General features: G+C 44.8%; 1 protein-coding gene across 1 annotated transcript in view; it reads left to right on the forward strand.

Moving 5' to 3' along the window:
* The window catches only part of ADAMTSL3 (ADAMTS like 3), a 283,673-nt gene that overhangs the window by 113,019 nt on the left and 145,929 nt on the right, over positions 1 to 24,725 (forward strand). The window contains exon 5 of the mRNA XM_079954170.1: positions 1,931 to 2,167. Coding sequence (XP_079810296.1) covers positions 1,931 to 2,167 — 237 coding nt within the window. The remainder of the gene's footprint in view (positions 1 to 1,930; positions 2,168 to 24,725) is intronic.

Genomic DNA, 24,725 nt, shown 5'->3' on the forward strand with positions numbered 1-24,725 from the left:
GAATACCAATTGATGGGAATTGCAGCTGGCCAGAGTGCTGTTGTGCTCATGTCCAGCTTGTAGGCATCTGGTCAGCCAATGGGAGAACAGGATGCTGCACTAGGTGGACCCTTGGCGGTTCAAATCCCCACGACGGAGTGAGCTCCTGTTGCTCAGTCCCTGCTCCTGCCAACCTAGCAGTTCAAAAGCACGTCAAAGTGCAAGTAGATAAATAGGTACCACTCCGGCGGGAAGGTAAACGGCATTTCCGTGTGCTCCTCTGGTTCGCCAGAAGCAGCTTAGTCATGTTGGCCACATGACCCGGAAGCTGTACGCCGGCTCCCTCGGCCAATAAAGCGAGATGAATGCCGCAACCCCAGAGTTGGCCACGACTGGACCTAATGGTCAGGGGTCCCTTTACCTTTACCATGTGCATTTTAGTCAATCCTATCGATTTGGTTTGCAGAAAGTTTCAGCTGGGTAAACTGAGTATCTCAAGAACTGCATTGTCTTTACATGATGCCAAACGTATAGCAGAAACAGATATAAGAAGACAGCGATTTCTGTTCTGACGTGTACTTGTCACAATCTGGTCTGCTTAAATTCTGCTGCAGTTCAGTTTCTACGGAATGCTATGTTGCTCATTTAATGCTATTTAAATTACATAAGTTACATAATGTATGCAACTATTTATGTAACCTACACAACTTACATTCATTTCAATTTAAAGGAAATGTCAAAACAATGTAAAAACAATTATTTGTGCATCGTTTGCAGACTTAAAAGCATAAACAATGCAGGGGTGGAGCCTTTCTCTGACAACCCACTTGTACTTCCCCCAGGATCCATATCCTGACCTTATTGTTCATTGCTCTGCACTCGCTGGTTCTGACATCTCTTGAGGCACATGGGCCACCTCCCCTCACCCAGCTTGGGCCCTAACCTGGGTCATCTAGCTTCTACTCCCTGATCTCTGTGCCTCTCCCCACCTCAATCTACTCATAGTGCCATGCTAGACCTGACATAAACAAAGACACATTTTTTAACGTCAAGGGAAATAATGGGATTTTGCTTACTTGGTCAAGCTCGCAAGCTTTATAAATATAAAAGAAAGAAGGCATCAATGTGAATTATTTATACAGAAGTGGAGTTTATTTGTTCACTATTGTAATGACCAAGTAGAAGATGCAGCATGCAGTGTTAGGAGTAATTTGAGTAAAATAAGTATTAGCATGTCCCTCCCCCCCCTCCTTGTCTTATTTCTCATGTTACTCCCTCTTGATTTATGGAGAATCTGAAAAGGCTAATTAAATGACTAAAATCCCACAATATTATCTTGTTACAGATTATGCTTGGATAAACTATATATATTTATGTTAATTGCTTTATTGCATGCAACTGGTATAAAATACCAGATATGAGAATTATGGTATATTGTTAGCTAACCTGAGTGACAAGCAAATAAATAATGTCAAAAAAAGTTGAAGGGGTTGTTCATAAGCAATACATGATGGTGGTGTTTGAAGTCGTTTCTATCCTTCCCTTGCTTTATGTCAGGCACCGCAAACTCAGCCCTCCAGATATTTTGGGACTACAACTCTCATAATCCCTAGCTAACAGGACCAGTGGTCAGGGATGATGGGAGTTGTAGTCCCAAAACATCTGGAGGGCCGGAGTTTGCCTATGCCTGGGCTAAAGTCTTATATACATTTTCCTGAAAAGTCTCACTGAGCTCAGTAAAAGTTGCTTCTGAGTAGACCTGCCTGGGAGTGCTCTGTCAGTCAGGGAAGGAATAATATACACTCCAACCTTATAGATGCTTGATCAACTGTAAGTCCAGTTTGGTTAAATGAGGCTTACTTGCAGCTAAACAGGAGAGTAAAAATGCAGCTTTTGTTGTGGAATGAGACATTTGATTTGGAGGAAAATGTTGTTCTCCTTTTCTTTCCAGGACTGCCCTTCAGATGCTGGTGATTTTCGAGCTCAGCAGTGTTCAGCCTACAATGACGTCAAGTACCAAGGACAGTTTTATGAATGGATCCCGGTCTATGATGATTCCAGTTCTCCATGTGCCCTCAAGTGCCAAGCTTTGGGGAAACCCTTGGTGGTGGAGCTTGCCCCCAAAGTTCTGGATGGTACTCGTTGCAATGCCAAATCTCTGGATATGTGCATCAGTGGCATATGCCAGGTAGGACAGCATTCACCTACTTGATTACTTGTTTATTTAATACCCTGCAGTACAACACCCATCTTCAGAAGATCCTGCCACAACAGATAATTAGCGGCCCAAGGCCTGCTGTGACAAATCTGTCTGCTGGCAAAAGGAAGGCATTTTAATAGGGTGAATACACAGGTGAACAGGGACGCAGGTGGCACTGTGGGTTAAATCACAGAGCCTAGGGCTTGCCGATCAGAAGGTCGGCGGTTCGAATCCCCGTGACGGGGTGAGCTCCCATTGCTCGGTCCCTGCTCCTGCCAACCTAGCAGTTCGAAAGCACGTCCAAGTGCAAGTAGATAAATAGGTACCGCTCTGGCGGGAAGGTAAACGGCGTTTCCGTGCGCTGCTCTGGTTCGCTAGAAGTGGCTTAGTCATGCTGGCCACATGACCCGGAAGCTGTACGCCGGCTCCCTCGGCCAATAAAGCGAGATGAGTGCTGCAACCCCAGAGTCGGCCACGACTGGCCTAATGGTCAGGGGTTCCTTTACCTTTACACAGGTGAACAGCCCATTGTGGTCAACTTTGGCTAGGGATAGGGGAGAAATTTGATTCAGTTCACAGATAAAGGCCAGATTAATTAACCCGCCCTTTGCGAAACATACAAACCGACACACAGCCATCCTTTAGAATCCGCACTTTTCTGAGTTTTGCAGTACAGTTCCTCCCGCCAAGTAATGTGTACAGAAACACATGTGCTCTTGTAACATGCTTGTGTAAATGCAGGTATTATTGAGAACAGCATACAAAGATACATTAAATTTTTGGGGAAATTGTACATTAGGTGAAATTGCATACACAAATGTGTATATTGTCACTAATATGCTGGTGTACCCAATTGCACTGGTAGAACCCTTGACTGCTGGACCAAACAGTATCTCACTGCATGTTGCTGCAGTCCAGAGGCTTCAGCTATCGGCTGCTGGATCAATCCCCCAACTGCAGGATCAGCAAATGACTGCAGGGAGCTGGATATGGTGACTACCTGCCTCAGGTAGGCTTCAGGTATAGCTGCCTCCTGATGTCACCAGGCCCTTGAGCACTCAAACTGCAGTATTTTGTAGAATGCAGTTCTCTCCTTAAAGCAGGGTGTTTATTTCTGTTCGGATGGCTGTGCAGCTTTCAGTGTGGCCTGTTTGGTTTTTTGTGTGTGACATGTTTTCTCACCATACGTCTGCACTAATTTGTGAACCTTTGGAAGTGTTTGATAGTTTAAAAATGGTTTGTGGTGCTGGATGCTCCAGGGAACACCTCAGACCTGACAGGTAGTAATAGAGCAGTAGCGAATTGGCTGCAAGTATTTCTAAAAGCAGTTGTTGTGATTACCTTATGTTCCTATGGAGTAAGCTTCTTCTCTTGCATGTTAAAATTAGCAGTTCCAGGAAACAGGTGTTTTAAGCATCAAGGGAACGGGATCTAGAGATATTCTGGGATTCTATGAAAGTTTTGTTCTTTGGTGTATAGCGGGGATAAGTCCAGCTCTTCAGGGGGAAAAATGTGGGATTTGTGGTCCAACTCAGTATGGCAATTCTCACATTCTTATGAGGAATCTATTTTTTGACTTGGGGGGCCAGAGTGGCAATTTTAAAGTGAGCAGTCGCCACTCCAATATCTCATCCTGTCTCTTCCCCATGGCCATCCCTTGTCCCACTTACACAGATAGGCTGTTGCTCTTAAACACACATTATTGTTCTCTTGTTTTAATCAACATTTTATTTCTTTCTTCAAAATGCATAAAACTCAAGCTCTTAGGTCAGTAAAGAGGACTCAGCTTTTTATTCCGTGTTTCAAGATTAGGACAGGGAAGAAAAATACTCCACTGGGTTTGATCCAGGGCTAGTCCTACTCAGAGGAGACCCATTGAAGTTGTTGGAAGTGAATAACAGGTTCATTAACTTCTATGGCTCTACTCTGAGAATAACTTAGTTGGATATAATCCATTGAGCTTTTCAGTTTGGTTTAATTGCTTCTTGGGTACCATTTGCCTCCTTTGTCCTCACCATTCTTGTGCAATGCTCTCTCCAGGGAAGCTTGCCTGGTGCCTTCATTACACATCTTTAGGTGTGGGGCAAAAGCATTCCTCTTCTCTTAGGCTTTTCACCAGTTAGACAATCTGCGGCCTTCTAAACTGTGGGGGAGGGGGTATTATTTTTATTAGTTATTATTTTTTGCATGCATGTATGTTGTAAACTAGTGGGACGCAGGTGGCGCTGTGGGTTAAAGCCTCAGCGCCTAGGACTTGCCGATCGAAAGGTCGGCGGTTCGAATCCCTGCGGCGGGGTGCGCTCCCGCTGCTCGGTCCCAGCGCCTGCCAACCTAGCAGTTCGAAAGCACCTCCGGGTGCAAGTAGATAAATAGGGACCGCTTACCAGCGGGAAGGTAAACGGCGTTTCCGTGTGCGGCTCTGGCTCGCCAGAGCAGCGATGTCACGCTGGCCACGTGACCCGGAAGTGTCTCCGGACAGCACTGGCCCCTGGCCTCTTAAGTGAGATGGGCGCACAACCCCAGAGTCTGTCAAGACTGGCCCGTACGGGCAGGGGGTACCTTTACCTTTACCTTTTATGTTGTAAACTGCCCTATGATCCTTGGATGAGAGGTGGTATAGAAAATAAATAGCTAGAAATCCTGGAAGAAAAGAAATTGCTTAAGAACACAAGAAGAGCCCTGCTGGATGATGCCAATGGCCAATCTAGACCAACATCTTGTTCTTGCAATGGCCAACCAGATGCTTATGAGTCGCTTGTAAACAGGACCCAAGTACATGAGCACCCTCCTCTCCTGTGGTTTACAGCAACTGGAGTTCGGAAAAATACTGTCCTCCATGTTGTCCTCCATGGATCATGTCTTTCTACTACATCATTCCATTTATCCATCCAGTCCAGCACTGGCTGCTGACAATTCCAAGGGGCTCAAGCACAGGCCTTTCTTACTACCTTCTTCCGCTATATGTTCCTTTCAATGGGATATTCTAGAGACTGAACCTGGAACCTTCTGTTTCCAATGCATATTGTCACTCTGAACAGCAGCTTGGACAAGGAGGGGCTGACCAGTTCTGTCAGACAAAGCAGCACTGGAGACACAGGAGACTGAGATCAATTCAGGACACAGCATCATGCCCAGTCCTGAGTAGAAGACCATCAGATTGAGGGCGTTGAGCCAGAAACCCCTGAATCAGGACAACTGTGCCCTTGGAGTCTGCATGCCCTGAGGAACTAGCACCCTCCACAACACTGACTCCCATCCTAATGTCAGGCCATCAGTGTAGGCCATGGGCCTAGAGCAGGCACCCCCAACCTTCGGCCCTCCAGATGTTTTGGACTACAATTCCCATCATCCCTGACCACTGGTCCTGTTAGCTAGGGATCATGGGAGTTGTAGGCCAAAACATCTGGAGGGCCGCAGGTTGGGGATGCCTGGCCTAAAGGGAATTGTCCGAAAGGAGTAGGAGTACTAGCTTCCAAGCCAAAACCCTGCCTCTTTAAGGCTATCCACTTTTCAAAGAAAGGGCAGGGCTTGGAAGGGGTGATCTGGCCAGGAAGTATCAAAGGCTTCAGTCCAGCCTTACACTTCACTGGAGTAAGTTGCTCACTAGGAGCTTTCCATGGTGCTGAAATAATAGGCTTGCCTTGTTGATGCATGCCCTGTGGGCTTTTGTCAAGGTCAGTACAGGACACACAGGGTTGAAGCCAGCTAAATCCTACCCACAGTAGACCCATTTAAATTAACGATCCCAAATTAGTCATGTCCATTAATTTCAGTGAGTCTACTCTTGAGTAGGACTAGCATTGGCCATAACCCACGTGCTGTACCATTGAACCACAGTCTGAACCTTGTTTCCCCACACTGATTCTTAATTCAATCAGCAATTACAATCCATGTGATTTTATTTATGGGATCTGCATACGATTACCATGTAAAATTGTGACACCACCCAAAAACTCACCGCTAATGGTGGTAGGATAAAGAGCTTCACGATAGGTAGGGAATTATTATCACCAGAGCAAACCAGCAAAACTGTGAAAGATGTGAGTATGTTGGTTAAATAGGAAACACTATTTTATTCAGGTTTAGATACATGAAGAAAAGCAATAAATCCAGCTAAACAAGATCCGTGGGTTACTGGATATGCAGATTTGGCTATGTGGTGCCAGCAACGAATCAATCTTGAAATACAAAATGTTTTATTATCCATGCATATAGATGCAGAATTTGAGGTGTGAGGGAAGAAAGCCACATTCCAAGTCTGCCAACCTTGATGGTGCCCCATTAGCCAAAGGGACTTTCTCTCCCTCTTGGTTTTTATATGGGAATGAATTTACGTAGGATGTGTATGGTTTTGCAATTAGTCTCCTCTCCACAAAGTAGCTACTGCTTTATTAAATGCAGGAACGTGCACAACTCAAAAAACACTTGACATGCTTGATGTGTAGAGTAGGTGTGCACTCAGGGAAAAAGTGAGACATTTGGCAAAAGCCTAGCGTTGGGATTACGACAACCTTACTATGTATTGCACAGGGTTTTATGTGATTTTAATGTGTTCTTCACTCATACCTACCAATCATTCTGGCACGCAGTAGTTCAGCCACTTCTCTTAAAAGCCAGCATGTCACACCTAAGGAGAAAGCACCCTCCCTTCTTGCCATTTCCCCTTCTGTCATTTTTAGAATAGGAAAAACAATGTCTCTACTGGCATTTGGCAAACGCAGATTCCTTTATGTTTGCTTCTATATTTATAGCATCTTTCCTAAGTGTAGGAGGGCGCAGCATTCTGTGTTGTGCGGAGAAGCACTTACATTTAGTCTCTACTATTTTGACTTTAGAGTGGCAGCCAGCTGGGCAAAGGACATGCGGCAAACGGCAGAACAGAGTGTGCTGGGCACTGTCTCTGGAATTCTTAGAGAGCTCCATTACACCTTCAGTGACTAGTAGGAGGTTTCCCTCCTAAGGAGCCAAGAGTTCTGTTTACTGAAAAGAATTTACTTGACCTGTTCATTAGTTTGGGGAATATTTGCTAGAAGTTGGGGAAGCATTCAAGACAGAGAACACATCCCATTTACACATGTTAAACACATCTCAAAAGCCTTACTGAAATCAAGATACAGTTGTACCTTGAAAGTCGAATGGAATCTGTTCCGGAAGTCCGTTTGACTTCCAAAATGTTTGGAAACCAAGGCGTGGCTTCCGATTGGCTGCAAGAAGCTCCTGCAGCCAATCAGAAGTTGCAGAAGCCCCATCAGACGTTCGGCTTCTATAGAACGTCAGCAAACCGGAACACTCACTTCTGGGTTAACAGTGTTCGGGAGTCAAAACGTTCAAGTCGCAAGGCGTTCATCAACCAAGGTACGACTACATCCACAGCATTCCCCTGATCCACCAAGTTTGTAACTCTATCAAAAACAGGAATGAGATTTGTCTGTCATGAGGTTTTTTGTTTTTGTTTTACAGAAACCCATGCTGGGTCTTAGTAATCACAAGTATCCTTTTCTAAGAGTTTGCACTTGATTGCCTGTTCTAGAAGCTTTCCTGGTATCGATGTCAAGCTCATTGGTCAGTTTTCTTTTTGAAGATGGGGACAAAAATTGCCTGCCTCCAGTCTGTAGTGACCTCACCTGTTCTCCAAGAATTCTCACATATGATAGACAGAGGTTCTGAGATTACATAGGCAAGCTTCTTTAGTACCCTTGGGTCCAGCTCATCAGTCCCTAGTTTGAATCCATTTAAAAGTAGCTAGGTGTTTCCTTACCACCTCTCTTTTCCTGTCTTGGGCTGCAGTTTCCCTTCTTGCATCATTTATTCTGTTATGCTGATTCTGCTGCAGCAAGACTGGATCTTCTATAAGTTGTTGTTGTTTAGTCGTTTAGTCGTGTCCGACTCTTCATGACCCCATGGACCAGAGCACGCCAGGCCCTCCTGTCTTCCACTGCCTCTCGCAGTTTGGTCAAACTCATGCTGGTAGCTTCGAGAACACTGTCCAACCATCTCGTCCTCTGTCGTCCCCTTCTCCTTGTGCCCTCCATCTTTCCCAACATCAGGGTCTTTTCTAGGGAGTCTTCTCTTCTCAGGAGGTGGCCAATGTATTGGAGCCTCAGCTTCACGATCTGTCCTTCCAGTGAGCACTCAGGGCTGATTTCCTTCAGAATGGATAGGTTTGATCTTCTTGCAGTCCATGGGACTCTCAAGAGTCTCCTCCAGCACCATACTTCAAAAGCATCAATTCTTCGGCGATCAGCCTTCTTTATGGTCCAGCTCTCACTTCCATACATCACTACTGGGAAAACCATAGCTTTAACTATACGGACCTTTGTTGGCAAGGTGATGTCTCTGCTTTTCCCAGGACATACATTAAGCTAACTCTCCTGTTATTTCCAGGATCCCTCCTGGATCCCTTTTTAGGTTACTGAGACAGGACCTACCCTACAGAAGCCATGCTGCTTCTGTTGTATGACTGCCATAAGATACCACTTCCGGGTGCTATTCAGTGGCTCAGCACTGTCACGGGAATGTACGGCATGATCTGCCTATCTCTCACAGTTCCCTGCTGCATAGGGACTGGACTATATGTAGAGCATTCCTTGTGGCACCTATGAACTGAGGCCACAACAAAGCATCTTTCGTGATTTTATGGGACCTAGCTAATGATTTTATTTTTTAAAAAAATATCCTTTGGGGATGGCAGCCCTCCTTCCAATAATAGTTAAAAGGTGCCACTTGGATGTTTTCCTAGAATCTGGCGTGTTTACCTTTCCTAGTTTAGAAAGAGGCATTCAACCATCAATATTATCGTCTTTCCTGTAAAAATAATTTTAAAATGTGGCGGCCAGCAGCCGTCATAGAGTGCAAGTCAAGCAAAAATAGAGTGCCGTCAGAAACAAGGCTTGCAAGCTCCATTCTGTTGAGCCCTGACAGGCACTTGGCACTGGCTGCTGAGAGCTTGGCGAAGATTTTTTTTATAAAAGAAGTTAACTCGTCTATATAAACATGTTGCCTTGCCTATGCACATATAGTTGCCTTTGTACCTGGGAGCAACAAAATATTTGCTAAAGAGGAAATAGGACTTCTACCCCTCTTTCCCAATGGCTGCTGCTTTCGCTCATTTCTTGTCTCCAAATCTTTGGCAAGTCACACAGCGACCTATCAAGCCTTTTAACACAAGCATGATTTCACTTCCATCTGTTTTCATAACATCGAAGGGTCTTCGGTAGGCTTGCTACGCATCACTACTTCTCCCTCCCACTCTCCATTCTGGTTCTAATAGAATGTCTTTTTTGGGGGCATCGTGCGTAATTTTTTGGCACTCATCCCCATAACTCTTCTCTCTCCCCCCCCCCCCGGGTCATTTGCATTCCACTTCACACATGGATTCAAAGCAAACAAGGTCCTTATCAGAGGAAATGAAGACCATGGATGCAAACTCTCCGAGGGGCTGAGTTTTTGCTACTGAGGGAGTAAAAGTCTGAAAGGGGTTACAGAGGAGGGGAAAGTTTCTGGGAAAGTTATTTTGGTGTCCCCTTGAGAGTGCGAGGCTCAGATCAGCCAGACCACTCAATCATGACTTTGTCTGCCATTGCCTGACTCTTGTTACCAAATAAAATATTTAGGAGTTCCTATGTTAAAATGGGTCAGAGTTTTGGGAAACCTCTCTCATCAGAAAGATAGCTAAAATGTCCTTGCTACAAAAGAGCAGATTGATGCAGGTCTGAATAAGCTGGAGGGAAGGTACAAAATGTAAAAAAAAGCGAATAGAGGGGCTTGTATATAGTCAGCATTTACCACTGGTGGAAACTGCATCTCAGCAACTTCTTCAGCATGCCTCAAATTTCTCTATTTTTGCATCTCTTTTATCTCTTGAGATGTTGAATTGATTGCCTGCTTGTTTACTTATTTGGGCCTATTTTTCTTAGCTCCTTGCTTGGAACCCCCCCCCCCAAACACTCCATTTTGCTTTTGCTTGGTATGCATGCATAAATAAAAACATATGTTTAAATAAATTAACAGGAAAGGGGCCATAGCTCAGTGGTAAAACATGTGCTTTACATGCAAAAGATCGCAGGTTCAATCCCCAGTATCCCCAGGTAGGGCTGAGAATGTCCCCAGTTAGAAACCCTGGACAGCTGCTACAAATCAGCCAAAACGATACTGGAACTGCCCTCTTACAGCGCTAAAACGTGTGGACACCCAGTGATGCTAAATGTTGGAAGATTCAGGAAAGGGAAAAAGGGAGGATTCCTCCATACAGCACATAAAGTAGGGAATTCATTCCCAGCAGAAGCAGTGATGGCCATAAACTTGAAAAGAGGATTAGATCAATTCATAGAGGAAGGCTGCTAATAATCCTGAAGCTGAGGCTCCAATACTTTGGCCACCTCATGAGAAGAGAAGACTCCCTGGAAAAGACCCTGATGTTGGGAAAGATGGAGGGCACAAGGAGAAGGGGACAACAGAGGACGAAATGGTTGGGCAGTGTTCTCGAAGCTACCAACATGAGTTTGGCCAAACTGCGGGAGGCAGTGGAAGACAGGAGTGCCTGGCGTGCTCTGGTCCATGGGGTCAAGAAGAGTCGGACACGATTAAACGACTAAAGAACAAAATCTCCACTGAATACCAGGTTCTGGAAACTGCAGGAGTGGAAATCGCTGTTATGCTCAGGTCCTGCCTACAGGCTTCCCACAGACATTTGGCTGGTGTGGCGTTTGCCCTCCTAGGTGTGTGACATCATACTGGGTTCATAAAGAAAGGGTTAACTAATTGTAAAATGACTAACCAATTGGAGCCCAAGGGGAGGAGTTAGAGTTAAGGTGGTTGAGAAGTGTCTGGAGTTAGAGAAGAGAGAGGGAGGATAAGTCTGTGGGTTGGGCTAGTCTGATGTGAGAGAATCTGTTAAGAGGAGTCAGTCAAACAGTTGATATAATCAGTCAGAAGGTATTAGGGAGGTACAGGCTGGTAAAGAAACTAAAGTTAAACTGACAGGAATATTATCTGAGAAACCATAAACTTGTTAATGCTTATAAAATAAACTTGTTTATTTGGTTCAATTTTAACAACCGTCTGGACTCAGTGTTTTACCTGAGAGTAACAGGTTGGTGGCAGCAGGGAAGCAAGCACAGTGGTGGCACAGGGATCAATAGACTATTAAATGTCTGGGGACCCTGTGTGATCGCCACAGTATGCTGGTCCTGGGGGGTTACCGTGTGGCATGGTCAGAGTCCAGTCCGAGGTCAAGGGTGTGGTATGGAGGCTGTCCGTCAAGGCTGAAGCGGGGTCCAAGGCAAGGAGTCGGGAGAGGTCAGGAACTCTGGCAGAAGAGCAGGACAGGGTGCTGGCAGGAACAGGTTACCAACAATATTGCTCCCGCAACCTGGGACTGAGCTGGCTGGCTTTTATCTGCCCCAAGGCATAGGGCGGCCCCAGTCCACAGGTGACTCACCTCTCCTGGCCCGGAGGCGAGCACTCCTCCTGTGAGAACTTACCGTATTTTTTGCACCATAACACTCAATTTTTTCCTCCTAGAAAGTAAGGGGAAATGTCTGTGCGTGTTATGGAGCAAATGCCTATTGGTGGCGGGGGGGGGGATCTGCTGCAGTCGTGAGCAGAGGATCCATGGTTCCCCTTCCTTCCCTCCTCCGTGGCTCACTTTGAAACAGCAAAGCGGGAGAAGAGCTGCTGAGTGGGGAGGAGAGAGGGACAGAGAGCCTGCTTCTTTAAAGGAGCAAAGCGGGAGAGGAGAGGAGTCTTCTCCCCTTATACCCCTCTTCTTCATTATTAGCAGCATCCTTCTCCACACACCCCACGCGTGCTCCTTGTCCCTTGAGTGCTTTTCCTTCCCTCCCCACTTAAAACGTGGTTACAAAGCACGGATCCACATGGATCCTCAGGATTTTTGCACTGGGTCACCCCAAATTCACCCTCAGATCACATAGCATGTCCATGGCTACATCTTGAACCAAAAAAATCACGCACCCACTGTTGCCTCGGGACACAGTGGTGCAAAAACGTGGTTACAAAGCATGGATCCACATGGATCCTCAGGATTTTTGCACTGGGCTAATCCAGACTCACTGTCAGATCACATGTCTGTGGCCACAGCATGAACCACAAAAATCATACATCCACTATTTTGTTTAGAATATTTTTTTCTTGTTTTCCTCCTCTAAAAACTATGTGCATGTTATGGTCGGGTGCGTGTTATAGAGCGAAAAATACGGTAGTTCCCTCTGCCTCTCTGCCCTGAGCCTCTGCAGCTCAGGAGAGGCTGGAGGGTTACCAGACCCAGAGGCAACCTCTTCTTCATCTGACGGGGCTGAGAGTGGAGCACCTGCAGGCAATGGGTCTTCGATCACCTCCGGAGCCAGAGCAGACTCAGGTGGTGTCTGCTGCTGAGGATCCGGCACAGGTGAGGACCCTTCAGGTTCAAGCCTTAGCCCTGGCTCAGCTGGTCCTGGAGGCGGGGACTCCTGTGCAGGCTGGCATTCCTCAGGTTCAGCCTCTGAATCCGATTCCCAGGCCATCACACACAGCTGGCTACTAGCATCACCCATCAGAACCATTCTTATCTCCATTCCAATGATGGGATGCATCTGTCCTATATATTGCATCGGCCCTGCCACCAAAGAAGATTGTCTGATCATGGGCCAGCACAGTTTCTCTGAGGAAGCCTTCCTTCCTCTCATGTGAAACAGCTGCTCACTTGGTATGGAGGTGCTGTTTGTGGAAGCAGACACAGAAACCCCCGAGTTAGTATTGTGGGGATCTCCACAGTGGCAGTGCCTCAGGTGTCACACTTCCCTAGACTTTTAATGCAGCTACAGAGTGTTTGATGGGTGTGATCTAAGGCAGCCTTGTAAATAATCCTACAAAAGTTACTAGCCTGTTGAAAGGAAAGCAGCCTGTATTTCTCTGCTGACTGCGGAGGAAGGAAAGCTGCAACTTGCATAGAAATGCAGGCTACTAACCTCTTATTAGACTAATTTAAAACTTTCCTTTTATCAGCCAGATTGGCAGAGGAGGGAAAGGGAGACTCATCCCTCCCCTCCCCTTCTTAGTTACTGTGCTGGTCATTAGGGATAGGAGAATACATCATTTTCACTTTTTCTCAGTTTATCCATTTTTGAATTATGCTCAATTTCCACATCAGATTGTGATTACAGTGGTACCTCGGGTTAAGAACTTAATTCGTTCCGGAAGTCCGTTCTTAACCTGAAACTGTTCTTAACCTGAAGCACTACTTTAGCTAATGGGGCCTCCTGCTGCTGCTGCGCTGCCGCCGTGCAATTTCTGTTCTCATCCTGAAGCAAAGTTCTTAACGCGAGGTACTATTTCTGGGTTAGCGGAGTCTGTAACCGAAAGTGTCTGTAACCTGAGGTACCACTGTATTATTTTCTAAAGTCCTCATGAAAATTAATCGGTGCAAATTTGTCCTAATGTGCATTTTGTGTTTGCAATTTCCCCTAATGTACACATTTTTGCAAAGCACCTTCCCTGATATAATGCATTTATGCATGTTATTTCATTAATATGTACATTACAATGCACACTGCCTTACTGTGAGCATATGAATGCATTACTTGGCTGGAGAACTGTATCGCAGTATTCAGAGAGGTGTGGATTTTGATGGAGGGCTGTGTTTTCTGCTCATATTGTTTTGGAAAGTGCGCATTAGTTAGCTTCACCTGTAAATATAAACTGAATTGAATTTCCCCTCTTCCCTTCCTATGGATCTGCCATGCAAGTTGTTAAATGGAAGGCTAATCTTATGACTCTGTCTGAGGGAGCAGCAAAGTGGAAAAGTGTGGTAAGTAGAGCTATATACAGTGGTGCCTCGCAAGATGAAAATAATCCGTTCCATGATTGTCTTCGTCTAGCGGTTTTTTTGTCTTGCGAAGCAAGCCCATTGATGGCTTAGCGGATTAGCGCTATTAGCGGCTTAGCGGCTTTTAGCGGATAAGCGGCTTAGCGGCTTAGAAAAGGGGGGGGGGAGAAAGGAAAAAAACCCGCAGGAACTCGCAAGACATTTTCGTCTTGCGAAGCAAGCCCATAGGAAATTCGTTTTGCGAAGCACCTCCAAAACGGAAAACTCTTTCGTCTAGCGAGTTTTCCGTCTTGCGAGGCATTCGTCTTGCAGGGCACCACTGTACCCTAAAAGATGGTAAAGATTTTTAAAAATCCTAGTAGCTCCTTTGAAGGGTGGCATATAAGTATTCTAAATAAAGTAAGTTAATAGCCCTGCCTTGTCTTTTGTGAACAGTGCCAGTGCAGTGTCTAAAATGACTGCCTTTATTCAGAGTTTTGGAATATGGCTAATGGTTAGGCTTAGGTTTTTTTTAATTGTGAGAATGGGCCACTGTGTTTTGGCCTGGTTTTCATTGTAAGCAGAAGCAGTGTGCATCAGTGATATTGGTTTCGTTTGAAACTACCTGTGTGGCCAACATTTCAATGAATGGACTGACTTTGGTTTGCAAAAGCTTCTGAAACTTCGGGTGTTGAGCATGCGGTTTAAATGGGCCACACAAAGGGTGTAAAAAGCAAATGTTACGTGCACAATTGGAAAAATCAGGTGATAATTTAAGTTGCTCTCTTTTTCGTTACACATTTGTGGAAGTTTCCTTTTTTATTTTTTAAAAAGGAAAATAAGCCATGCCACAGCAGAGCCCAACCCAATTCCCTCTTGAGTCAATGGACGTTTTGTGTTCTGTATGTGTTTTGGATCCATAACAGTAGTCGGTTAGGAGACCCACTTGCACCCTCCTCTCGTAGGTGGTCTGTAATCTCTTAAGCTGCCCCTCCATGCTTCAGTTCATTCTTTAATGAGAATTCAATATTTCTGAAGCACCCTGTTTTATGTGATGGAAGTGGCTTTGCAGAATGTGGAAGCATTCTCTAGCTGTTGGTCCCCCAAAATGGAAAAGAATACATGGGGAGAGTTGCAGGGAAGGATTGTTGGTTTGTTTTCTAAGAAGCAGTTAATTTTATGTATTGAATGCCCCCCCCGCCCCCATGTTTCTTCATAGCTTAAAGTTCTTCTCAGTGTATAACAAGCATTGGTTTAGCTTTATGATAGAGGTTTGTCTTGGGTTCCTTTTTTGTGTGTCTCAATATCGCAAAGAAACAGACCCTAGAGTGAGAGTTTACAAATTTACTGTATTTGTTTAGAAACCTAATAGCCTACCTTTCAATAAAATGATTCTTAAAGCGGAGAACAACTCAATACAATCTAAAATGTTTCAGAAGCCCATTCAAAGGAGCAGTGAACCAAAAAGCTTTATATAAAAAGCAAAGCAAATCCAATACACAGCCACACAAGCTTGTCTAAACAAGCAAGTCTTTTAGCATCCGTGTTTAAAAGATTGTGGTCCCAAATCTGGCACAGGGTTGGACAAAGCAGTTGATTTTGATTTCACTCTCTTTCTGATTTCTCCGCTATTAAATTTAGTTTCCCCCTATTTCCACAACAGTTAGCAATTTTCTTTTTTAAAAAAACCCTGCATGAAAATGTGTTTAAAATTTTGTGTGCATTCCTTACAACGTATGTATTTTTGCACTGTTTTCATAGACATACACATTTCTCTGCATACTTTCCCCTAACATGCAGATAATTTGTAAAAATGAAAACGGGGCACTCACGATAGCCCTTGGTCGCTTCTAAAGTAACAGAAACAAAACGGATACCCTGCATTTGACACATGGGGCTTTCACTAAAAAGTTTTCTTCCATTTAATGAATATTGATTGCAATTCAGATATTATTATTTTCTCAGAGCAATTTTTTGGCACAGTAATACCCATTGCAGTGTGTACATTGTTGCTCCCATCCCCCCCCCCCCAAAAAAAACCCAGATGAAAATTGTCAAATTTATTGTTGCATGGGCAACATTGTCACGACTAAGTCTTTTGACTCTCTTGTCTGCCTGCTCCCTGATATTTTATCTTGCTTGTGAAAATGAACATATCGCTTACACCTTCTCAAAGGCAAAAGGGGTTGAAGAAGTCTTAACAACTCTGCGTTGCAAGATCAGACTTCAGAAGATGATTTACAGCAAACCAAGCATGCCTGGGAAACTGTACATTATAGCATGAACTTCCCATGGTAAATTTCATTCTCATGCCTCTGTTGACATAAAGAGAAATCCCCAGAGCCTTGTTTAATATTCCCTGTTATCTGTTGCTCACGTGCCAAGATGCTTTGCCTCACAGATGAGGACAAAAAGAAAAAGAGGGAGTGATGTACAATAAACAAGGCTCAAGATGCAATGACCTTAAAGAGGGACGAAGGTGGCATGATAGAGGCATCACTTCCCATGATGCAAGACTAAGCAAAAATGCTCCCCTCCCCCTTTGGGTGGCCCTATTTGAAGGTTCTGAAAATGGGGTGGGGATTTTGGCTCTTTCGGGGATGGGGTGAATTTCAGGGATTGAAATTCCTATTCTTCCCACTCCTTGAGCTGGCGGGGTACACCGTTTTTAATTTCCAAATTGTGCCCTAGAACAATACTGTTGTGATATAGCATTATTAAGGGATGCGGGTGGCGCTGTGGTCTAAACCACAGAGCCTAGGGATTGCAGATCAGAAGGTTGGTGGTTTGAATCCCTGTGACGGGGTGAGCGCCCATTTCTCGGTCCCTGCTGCTGCCCACCTAGCAGTTCAAAACCACGAAGTGCAAGTAGATAAATAGGTACCGCTCCGGCGGGAAGGTAAATGGCATTTCTGTGTGCTGCTCTGGTTCGCCAGAAGTGGCTTGGTCATGCTGGCCACATGACCCTGAAGCTGTATGCCGGCTCCCTCGGCCAATAAAGTGAGATGAGCGCTAGTAAAGGTAAAGGTAAAGGGACCCCTGACCATTAGGTCCAGTCTTGGCCGACTATGGGGTTGCGGCGCTCATCTCACTTTACTGGCTGAGGGAGCCGGCGTACAGCTTCCGGGTCATGTGGCCAGCATGACTAAGCCACTTCTGGTGAACCTGAGCAGCACACAGAAACGCCGTTTAGCTTCCTGCTAGAGTGGTACCTATTTATCTACTTGCACTTTGATGTGCTTTCGAACTGCTAGGTTGGCAGGAGCAGAGACCGAGCAATGGGAGCTCACCCCGTCACGGAGTTTCGAACCGCCGACCTTCTGATCAGCAAGTCCTAGGCTCTGTGGTTTAACTCACAGCGCCACCCGCGTCCCACAGCATTATTAGGGATGGTAAATATCTGCTGTTGAAGAGGGACTTGCCCATTCAATCCTCAAAAGGCGCAGTTTGCCTTCTTTCTTCGTGAAATTGTGCACGTGAAGTGAGATACAAATTTAAATGAATGAGCACATGTGTTAGAATGCAGCACACCTCCTACCTTCCCTCCTACCTATTTATGGGAAGTTGTCTTCTGCCTAGGGCATTGGCTTCGGTAGTTGTTAATGAAGCAAGGCAGGAGTAGCAAATGGGGCAGTTCAATGAACTAGGATATTCCTCAACATCAAAGCAAGTTCAGAGCCCACAGCCATGCTATTCTCCCACCCCCCTTTCCTTTAATATATTGCTTTCAGAGTTGAAGTATGTTTCATGGTAAGCGGTCTGTGTAATGATGATGTCAAAAGACACACCAAGCATAAATCAAACTCTCAATACTTTGAAAGCCAATGGCTCCAGGCCAAAGAAAGCTTAGTTTATGTCAGATGCTGGCTAGGCCTGCTGGGAATCGCTCTTGTCCCATGGGAACTGAGAACGTGCCCCAGAATGTTCAGGCTAGCCTTCTGCGGCTGCATGTTGCAAGGGAAGGTGGGTCATGATATGTAAGCTAAAATTTGTGCAAACCTTATCTTGCATTGTTGATCTTCTCCACGAGCCTGCAGCAAACAGTCTGAAGACCGTCACGCTCGGTTCTTAGGAACGGACAGATCAAACTCTTTCTGTCTTGTGTTGGCTTGGTCTCCCCCTCCCCCACCCCAGATTTTATCCCTGTGGGCTGAGGTTCTGTGGGATTGCCTGGCTTCAGATTTTCTCTAGAGGAGGCTTCCTCGTTGCACATGCACCCATTTGATCATGATACAAAGACCAAAGGGAAGGGTTCTCAATGTTCTGTGCTTCACAAGGTCTGTGCCTTGTATATGTATGTATTTATTACTTTGGCCACCTCATGAGAAGAGAAGCCTCCCTGGAAAAGACCCTGATGTTGGGAAAGATGGAGGGCACAAGGAGAAGGGGACGACAGAGGACGAGATGGTTGGACAGTGTTCTCAAAGCTACCAGCATGAGTTTGACCAAACTGCGGGAGGCAATGGAAGACAGGAGTGCCTGGCGTGCTCTAGCCCATGGGGTCACGAAGAGTTGGACATAACTAAACGACTAAACAACAACAACAACACCGCCCTTCATCTGTAGATATCAGGGTGGTTCACAACATAAACATGCAATATAAAAACAAAAAATACATAATAAAAACAAAAAACAATAACCCCCCTCTCCCCACCCCTCCCACAAACACATATAAAAGGAGTATAAGATGTTAATCCGCCAAAGGCCTGGTTGCGTTTAGTTTGTTGTCTGGTCCTTGTCCTTTTAGACTTCTCTCTGCCTCCCCCCGTTTTTCTCGTGTGATATTTAAATCCCGCCATCTGCTTAAGAAATGAACATACTTGAACATTCTTGAATGTGGCCAGTTCTGCATTAACCTTCACAGATCGAAATGAAACATCCTGTGTTCATGGTTTTCATTTAAATCTAATTCTTCAGCCGAGTCCAAATGAGAGGGGAAGGAGAACTATAGAAACAGCTGTGGAAACTTTTTGGGTGATTCCTGGATTTACATTTTGTAAAATATTTATGAAGTTCCATAACCCCTCTAATGCATCAGAAATAATTTAGCCTCCCCCTCCACATTGATAATACAGCATACTACCCACTGACTCTAAAGCTCAGTCTCTGTCATTGTGGAAAAACTGAAACTATTGATTATTTTCTGCTTTCCTAAAGCAGCAGTGTGAGTGAATATATAGCTTGCAATATATACAATGATCCCTGGTGACATAAGATGTATGGACCTTTGTCTATGCATTCTAGAAGGAACCAGGACCATCTCTATCCAGGGTTATGTGGTTCTCAAAACTGCAGGGTTTCTCCGAAGCTTATTGGAAGCTTTTCAATAAAAAGGCTATTACTGATGGACAAGCTTGCCAGAGTGACTGGTTGACTGATATTATTTATTTTTATTTATCTAAAATATTGCTTAATTGCTCTTCAAAAGATTTCCCCCTCCAATACATAGGGCTGCAGAGTTTGTTCCTCTATATTGCACCAGACCAGGTGAGCGTGCCAAATGAAAACACACGATGCACTGTAATTCTTATATTTTGTTCCCACCCTTCCTCTAGTGAGCTTACGACAACATGTTTAGCCTTTCATTTCCTCCCCCCACATATCTGCTTAATAGGTTAGGCCCAATGTAAACAACTACACTTCATGGCTGACTAGAGATTTGAGGCTGGGTTAAATATATGACACACTGCTAAGAATGAGGCAGGTAAGTGTACTGTTTAGAAGGCTAGACCAGGACCAGGGAACCCATGTTCAAATCAGGACTCAGCTATGAATCTCACTGGGCAACCTTGGGCCAGTCATCATCTCTCAGTCTGGCCTAGTTCACAGGGTTGTTACAAAGATAGTGGCATCAGTCCTGTAACATTAGGGAACTGGATCTATTATATGACAGGGACCACGAGTGTGGTTACTTATGCCACAAAGCTCCAACCTTGGAGACGGTTGGAGTGGGACCATGGTGGCATGAAAATTAATTGTGGCGCCAGCTCCATCTCTTCCATTCTAATGATACCATGTGGGAAGCAACTTTGGGAGAGACTGTTGAAGCCCAAGAACCAGCCCCCATTCACTTTATTCTTATATTATTTGTTGATTGGAGCTTTTTCTTCCTAGAAATTACTATAGGTAAAGATAAAGGGACCCCTGACCATTAGGTCCAGTTGTGGCCAACTCTGGGGTTGCGGTGCTCATCTCGCTTTATTGGCCAAGGGAGCCAGTGTACAGCTTCTGGGTCATGTGGCCAGCATGACTAAGCCGCTTCTGGCGAACCAGAGCAGCACACGGAAACACCGTTTACCTTCCCGCCAGAGCGGTACCTATTTATCTACTTGCACTTTTATGTGCTTTCGAACTGCTAAGTGGGCAGGAGCAGGGAACGAGCAATGGGAGCTCACCCCGTTGCGGGGATTCGAACCGCCGACCTTCTGATCGGCAAGTCCTAGGCTCTGTGGTTTAACCCACAGAGCCACCCGTGTCCCTCAGAAATTACTATAGCTTCTTTTTAAAAACAACAACAACTGCTCAGCAACCTCACAGATCTTTGGGTGCTGTAAGACAGCCTCACTTCCTCGGCCACGTTTCTCTCTACGTGTAGGGGAGTTATTTACTATGTTTGTATCCCAACCATCTTCCAAAAGACCCTCAAGATTTCAAATGCCTTCACCTCGACCCCTGTTTATCCTCCAAACCAGAGCTTTCCAAACTTTTCATGTTGTTGACACACTTTTTAGACACTCATCCTTTCACGACACAGTAATTCAGTTTTGCTAGCAAACTGGAGGTTACGCTAACCCCTTTCCTTCCCCAGGAGGAGTGCGGGGAGCGTTGGCATGGCACACCTACACACTGCAGCTGACACACTGTGTCACGACACACAGTTTGGAAAGCTCCGCTCTGGACAAACTCTGTTTGGTAGGTTAGGCTGGGGTATATTGACTGCCTAAGATCACCCAGTGAGTTTCATGGCTGAGTAGGGATTTGAAACCCTGGTCTCCCCAGTCCTAGTCCAGCCTTTTAACACCTGCACCACACTGTGTCTTCACTAGATTTCACTCTTCATGTTCCAAATGCTCAAATTGGTGTGCTTGAAGCATATGATACCTTTCTCCAACTTTTATATTTCCCGAGTGTTCCTCTGACTCCAATAGGACCCCTGTACATCATACAGTTCTTTTTCTTGTCTGTAGTATGTGGGTGTTTAGAAAGGGGCATATTGGCTTAATCCATTGTACACAATATTATGTCGTTCTTATGCATTGTTTGTGTATGCCATCAAAGCTCATGGCAGTTTGCATAGCAGTATAAGCAAGAAAGCTAGGTGCCCGCCTGTAGATTCTGACGGTAGAAGAAAAAGCAGAGAGTGGGGATATAAGGTAGGAAATAGTGTGCACAAGTGCAAGTACTTGACAGGTCTTTTGCCTTCTTTGTAAGGCCTTCCGGTTTTGTTCTTTCATTGATTTCAGTGGAATCCCTAGCTCCTCTTCTGCATGTAACTTTGGCATTTTCCATCCCATTGACATGAAATTTAAAGGAATTCTGCTACTCTCCCAGAGCATCAGAGCAATCAGATTAGCTGCCAAAGTCCTTAGTCTTCCTTTCAGTTGTGGAGGCTGACAAAGGTGTTCAGCCATATATTTTTTATTATTAAGACATCAGTATAGTGTTGATTTAAACAACTAGATAATACTAATTTCCACCTCTCTCTCTCTCTCTCTCTCTCTCTCTCTCTCTCTCTCTCACACACACACACACACACACACACCTTCCAGATGTTTAATCAGTGCATACATTTTGCACGCTTTATTAGAGGCCATTCACCCATTTCACAAAAATCTGTAGTGTAATATTTCATTTCCATTACACATAAAAGGTCAGAACTTCAGCGTACTTTCTAAAAGAATGTTTAGCATTTTGTGGGAGTTTACAATAATCAGACCATTACAACATTTTTATCACATCTTACAGTTACACCATTATGGTTTTTTTTATTAGCTTGATACAGTCCCAATTCTTCCATTACCCTTTTTTTTTAATACTGTCACTTGTTTCATTTAGGCAACCTCCTTCTTTCCTCATCTCCCCCCGTCCCTTTTTCTGCAAAAAAAAAAAAAAAGAATCACCTACTTATAATTATTTCTGAATATGCCCTAAAAGCTTGCAGATGTTTTCCCAATCTGCCTGTAATATTTATAGTTGATCCCTTTGCTCAGTAAATAGCCAACAATGTGGGGTAGATTAACTTGAACAAATGCCTTAATCATTAAAATCTTTAGTCCTTTATGGCCGGCTGACATGGAGTACGAAGCTGAGTGAGGCAGTTCGCACGGATAAGCTATTGGCCTACAACCCTTCAGCTCTCTTCTTGAAACTAGGCATTCTTAGTAAATAATTACACACACACCGTTTTAAAACTCATGACAATTTTGTTGTTTGTTAACAACTCCTCTGAAGAATGCCTGCTGGCCTAACTCGTCCAGAACCATTGCAGAAAATTAGGCCTCAGAATCTGGCGCTGGCCAGTGCCGCCCCCCCCCAAGTATGGCAGCCACTTTTTCACTGGCCTCTGAATTTGTATAACTTGGATTTCCATGATGGGATACAACCAGTCTGGTTTGTTTCTCCCTGTAGCATAAGGAGGAATGGAAGCATGGGAGTACGACGGAATGGTTGGCAGAGGCAAGTGTAAGTGGCAGGCGGAGAGTGCCTGAAAGGGATTTGAAGTTAGCCTAGCGGTTCCCAAACTCCCTCCCGCCACAGACCACTTTAAAAATTATTACGGTCTTGGCAGGCCACTTAATTATTTTTCTCCTTGCTGTAGCAATTGTGATGCACTCTGCTAGACGCTGTATTATAATTATCTAGTGTTTTTTATTGCTTCTTTTATTTCTTATGTTGCATTTTGTTGCATTACTGTTTCCATTTCATAGAATTCAACCTCAGTGCAATAAAACACAATATAGGAAACGAAAGAAGAAATAAAAGTTTTTAAAAAATCAAAACAAATATTTAAGGTGGACGTGCCACAGACTACCTGAATGAAGCTTGCTATCTGTGGACTACAGTTGGGGAACTTCTAAGTTAAACAATTGGACAGAGTTAGAGTAGTTGAAAAAATGTGGAGAGGGTGAGGGCAGGCGTAAATGGCAGGGGAGATAGCTCTTAAAAGGGGGTTCTGGTATGGTAGGATATAAAAACTATTACTTGTTATAAAAGCTTGTGGTTTTTTTTAACCAACTGCCTACTCGTTTCTTGCTGTTAATTTATATACGTATTTCTACTGGTTTTTAAATTCATGAGGATGTTCTGGTCTGCAGTATTCTAAAAGATCTCACTCCTTCTATTGTGCTCGTTTTGAATTAGAAAGTCAGGTCTATAGGGGAATAGTCTTAGAGCAGCTCTCTGTAAATCTGTAATTGGTGACAGCAGGTGATTTTGGGAGATACTAAGGGAAGTGTAAAAGGGATGCGGGTGGCGCTGTGGGTTAAACCACAGAGCCTAGGACTTGCCGATCAGAAGGTTGGTGGTTCGAATCCCTGCGACGGGGTGAGCTCCCGTTGCTCGGTCCCTGCTCCTGCCAACCTAGCAGTTCGAAAGCACGTCAAAGTGCAAGTAGATAACTAGTTACCACTCCGGCGGGAAGGTAAACGGCGTTTCTGTGCGCTGCTCTGGTATGCCAGAAGCGGCTTAGCCATGCTGGCCACATGACCCGGAAGCTGTACGCCGGCTCCCTCGTCCAATAAAGCGAGATGAGTGCCGCAACCCCAGAGTCGGTCATGACTGGACCTAACGGTCAGGGGTCCCTTTACCTTTTAAGGGAAGTGTGAACTTACCCAGTGGCTATTGGTAGCCAGGGGCTTATAGCGGACCCTAGGAATATCACAAGCTCTCTTAATTTGTGCCTTGGTCTCAGTGCTCCCCCCTCCCCAGTCATTCTCTACCAACCTCTTAGACTCTAATTCCACAAACACTCCCCTTCAAGAAACCTCCATGCTGGGGGGGGGCAGTTCCTACCTCGGTGCCCTCCACCTTTTGGGGTAGTAAATATTCTGTGACCCCAGTTGATTCATTTGTTTATTTGTATGCTGCATTTTCACAAGAATATGTGAGACCCACGACTGGAACGTAGGAATGTAGGAATTAAGGGATATAACCTGTCCAAAAGGAGTAGACCAAACAGGAAGGGAGGAGGGGTAGCATTATATGTAAATGATGTTTGTAGGAGAGAGAAACAACCATGACCTTACTGTAGGGGTCTAGTCTAGACCGCTAAACCAGACTGACGACTTGGATGATGCCTTCCTAGAGCAGATTACCAAACATTCAAAAAGCAGGGATATACGTAGTAGTCATGGGAGACTTCAGTTTCAATGATATCTGTTGGAACTCAAATTCTGCCAAAAATGTAAGGTCCAACAAATTCCTCTGTTGCCTCTCTTACGATTCCATTTCCCAGAAGGTAGAAGGGGATCATCTTATCTTGGATCTGATCCTCACCAAAAGAGAGGAACTGATCAACAACTGGTGCTTTATGTTGCATTTAATCATGTTTTGCAATGACCTTCGATCTTAAGCAAATAAAACTGGCCAACCAGTACTTTATTTTACTGATCCAGCCATTAAAGCTGTGTTGCGTTGCGTAAAAAGTGCAGACATAATTCACAATCTTTGGGGGTTTGCAAAGGGACACTTTCTGAGGAGATGCCAACTTTTAAGACATCCTCTCCCCCTTGTCCCACCACAAGGCTT

This window comes from Podarcis cretensis, assembly GCF_951804945.1.
Source record: "Podarcis cretensis genome assembly, chromosome: 14".
Taxonomy (NCBI): Eukaryota; Metazoa; Chordata; class Lepidosauria; order Squamata; family Lacertidae; genus Podarcis; species Podarcis cretensis.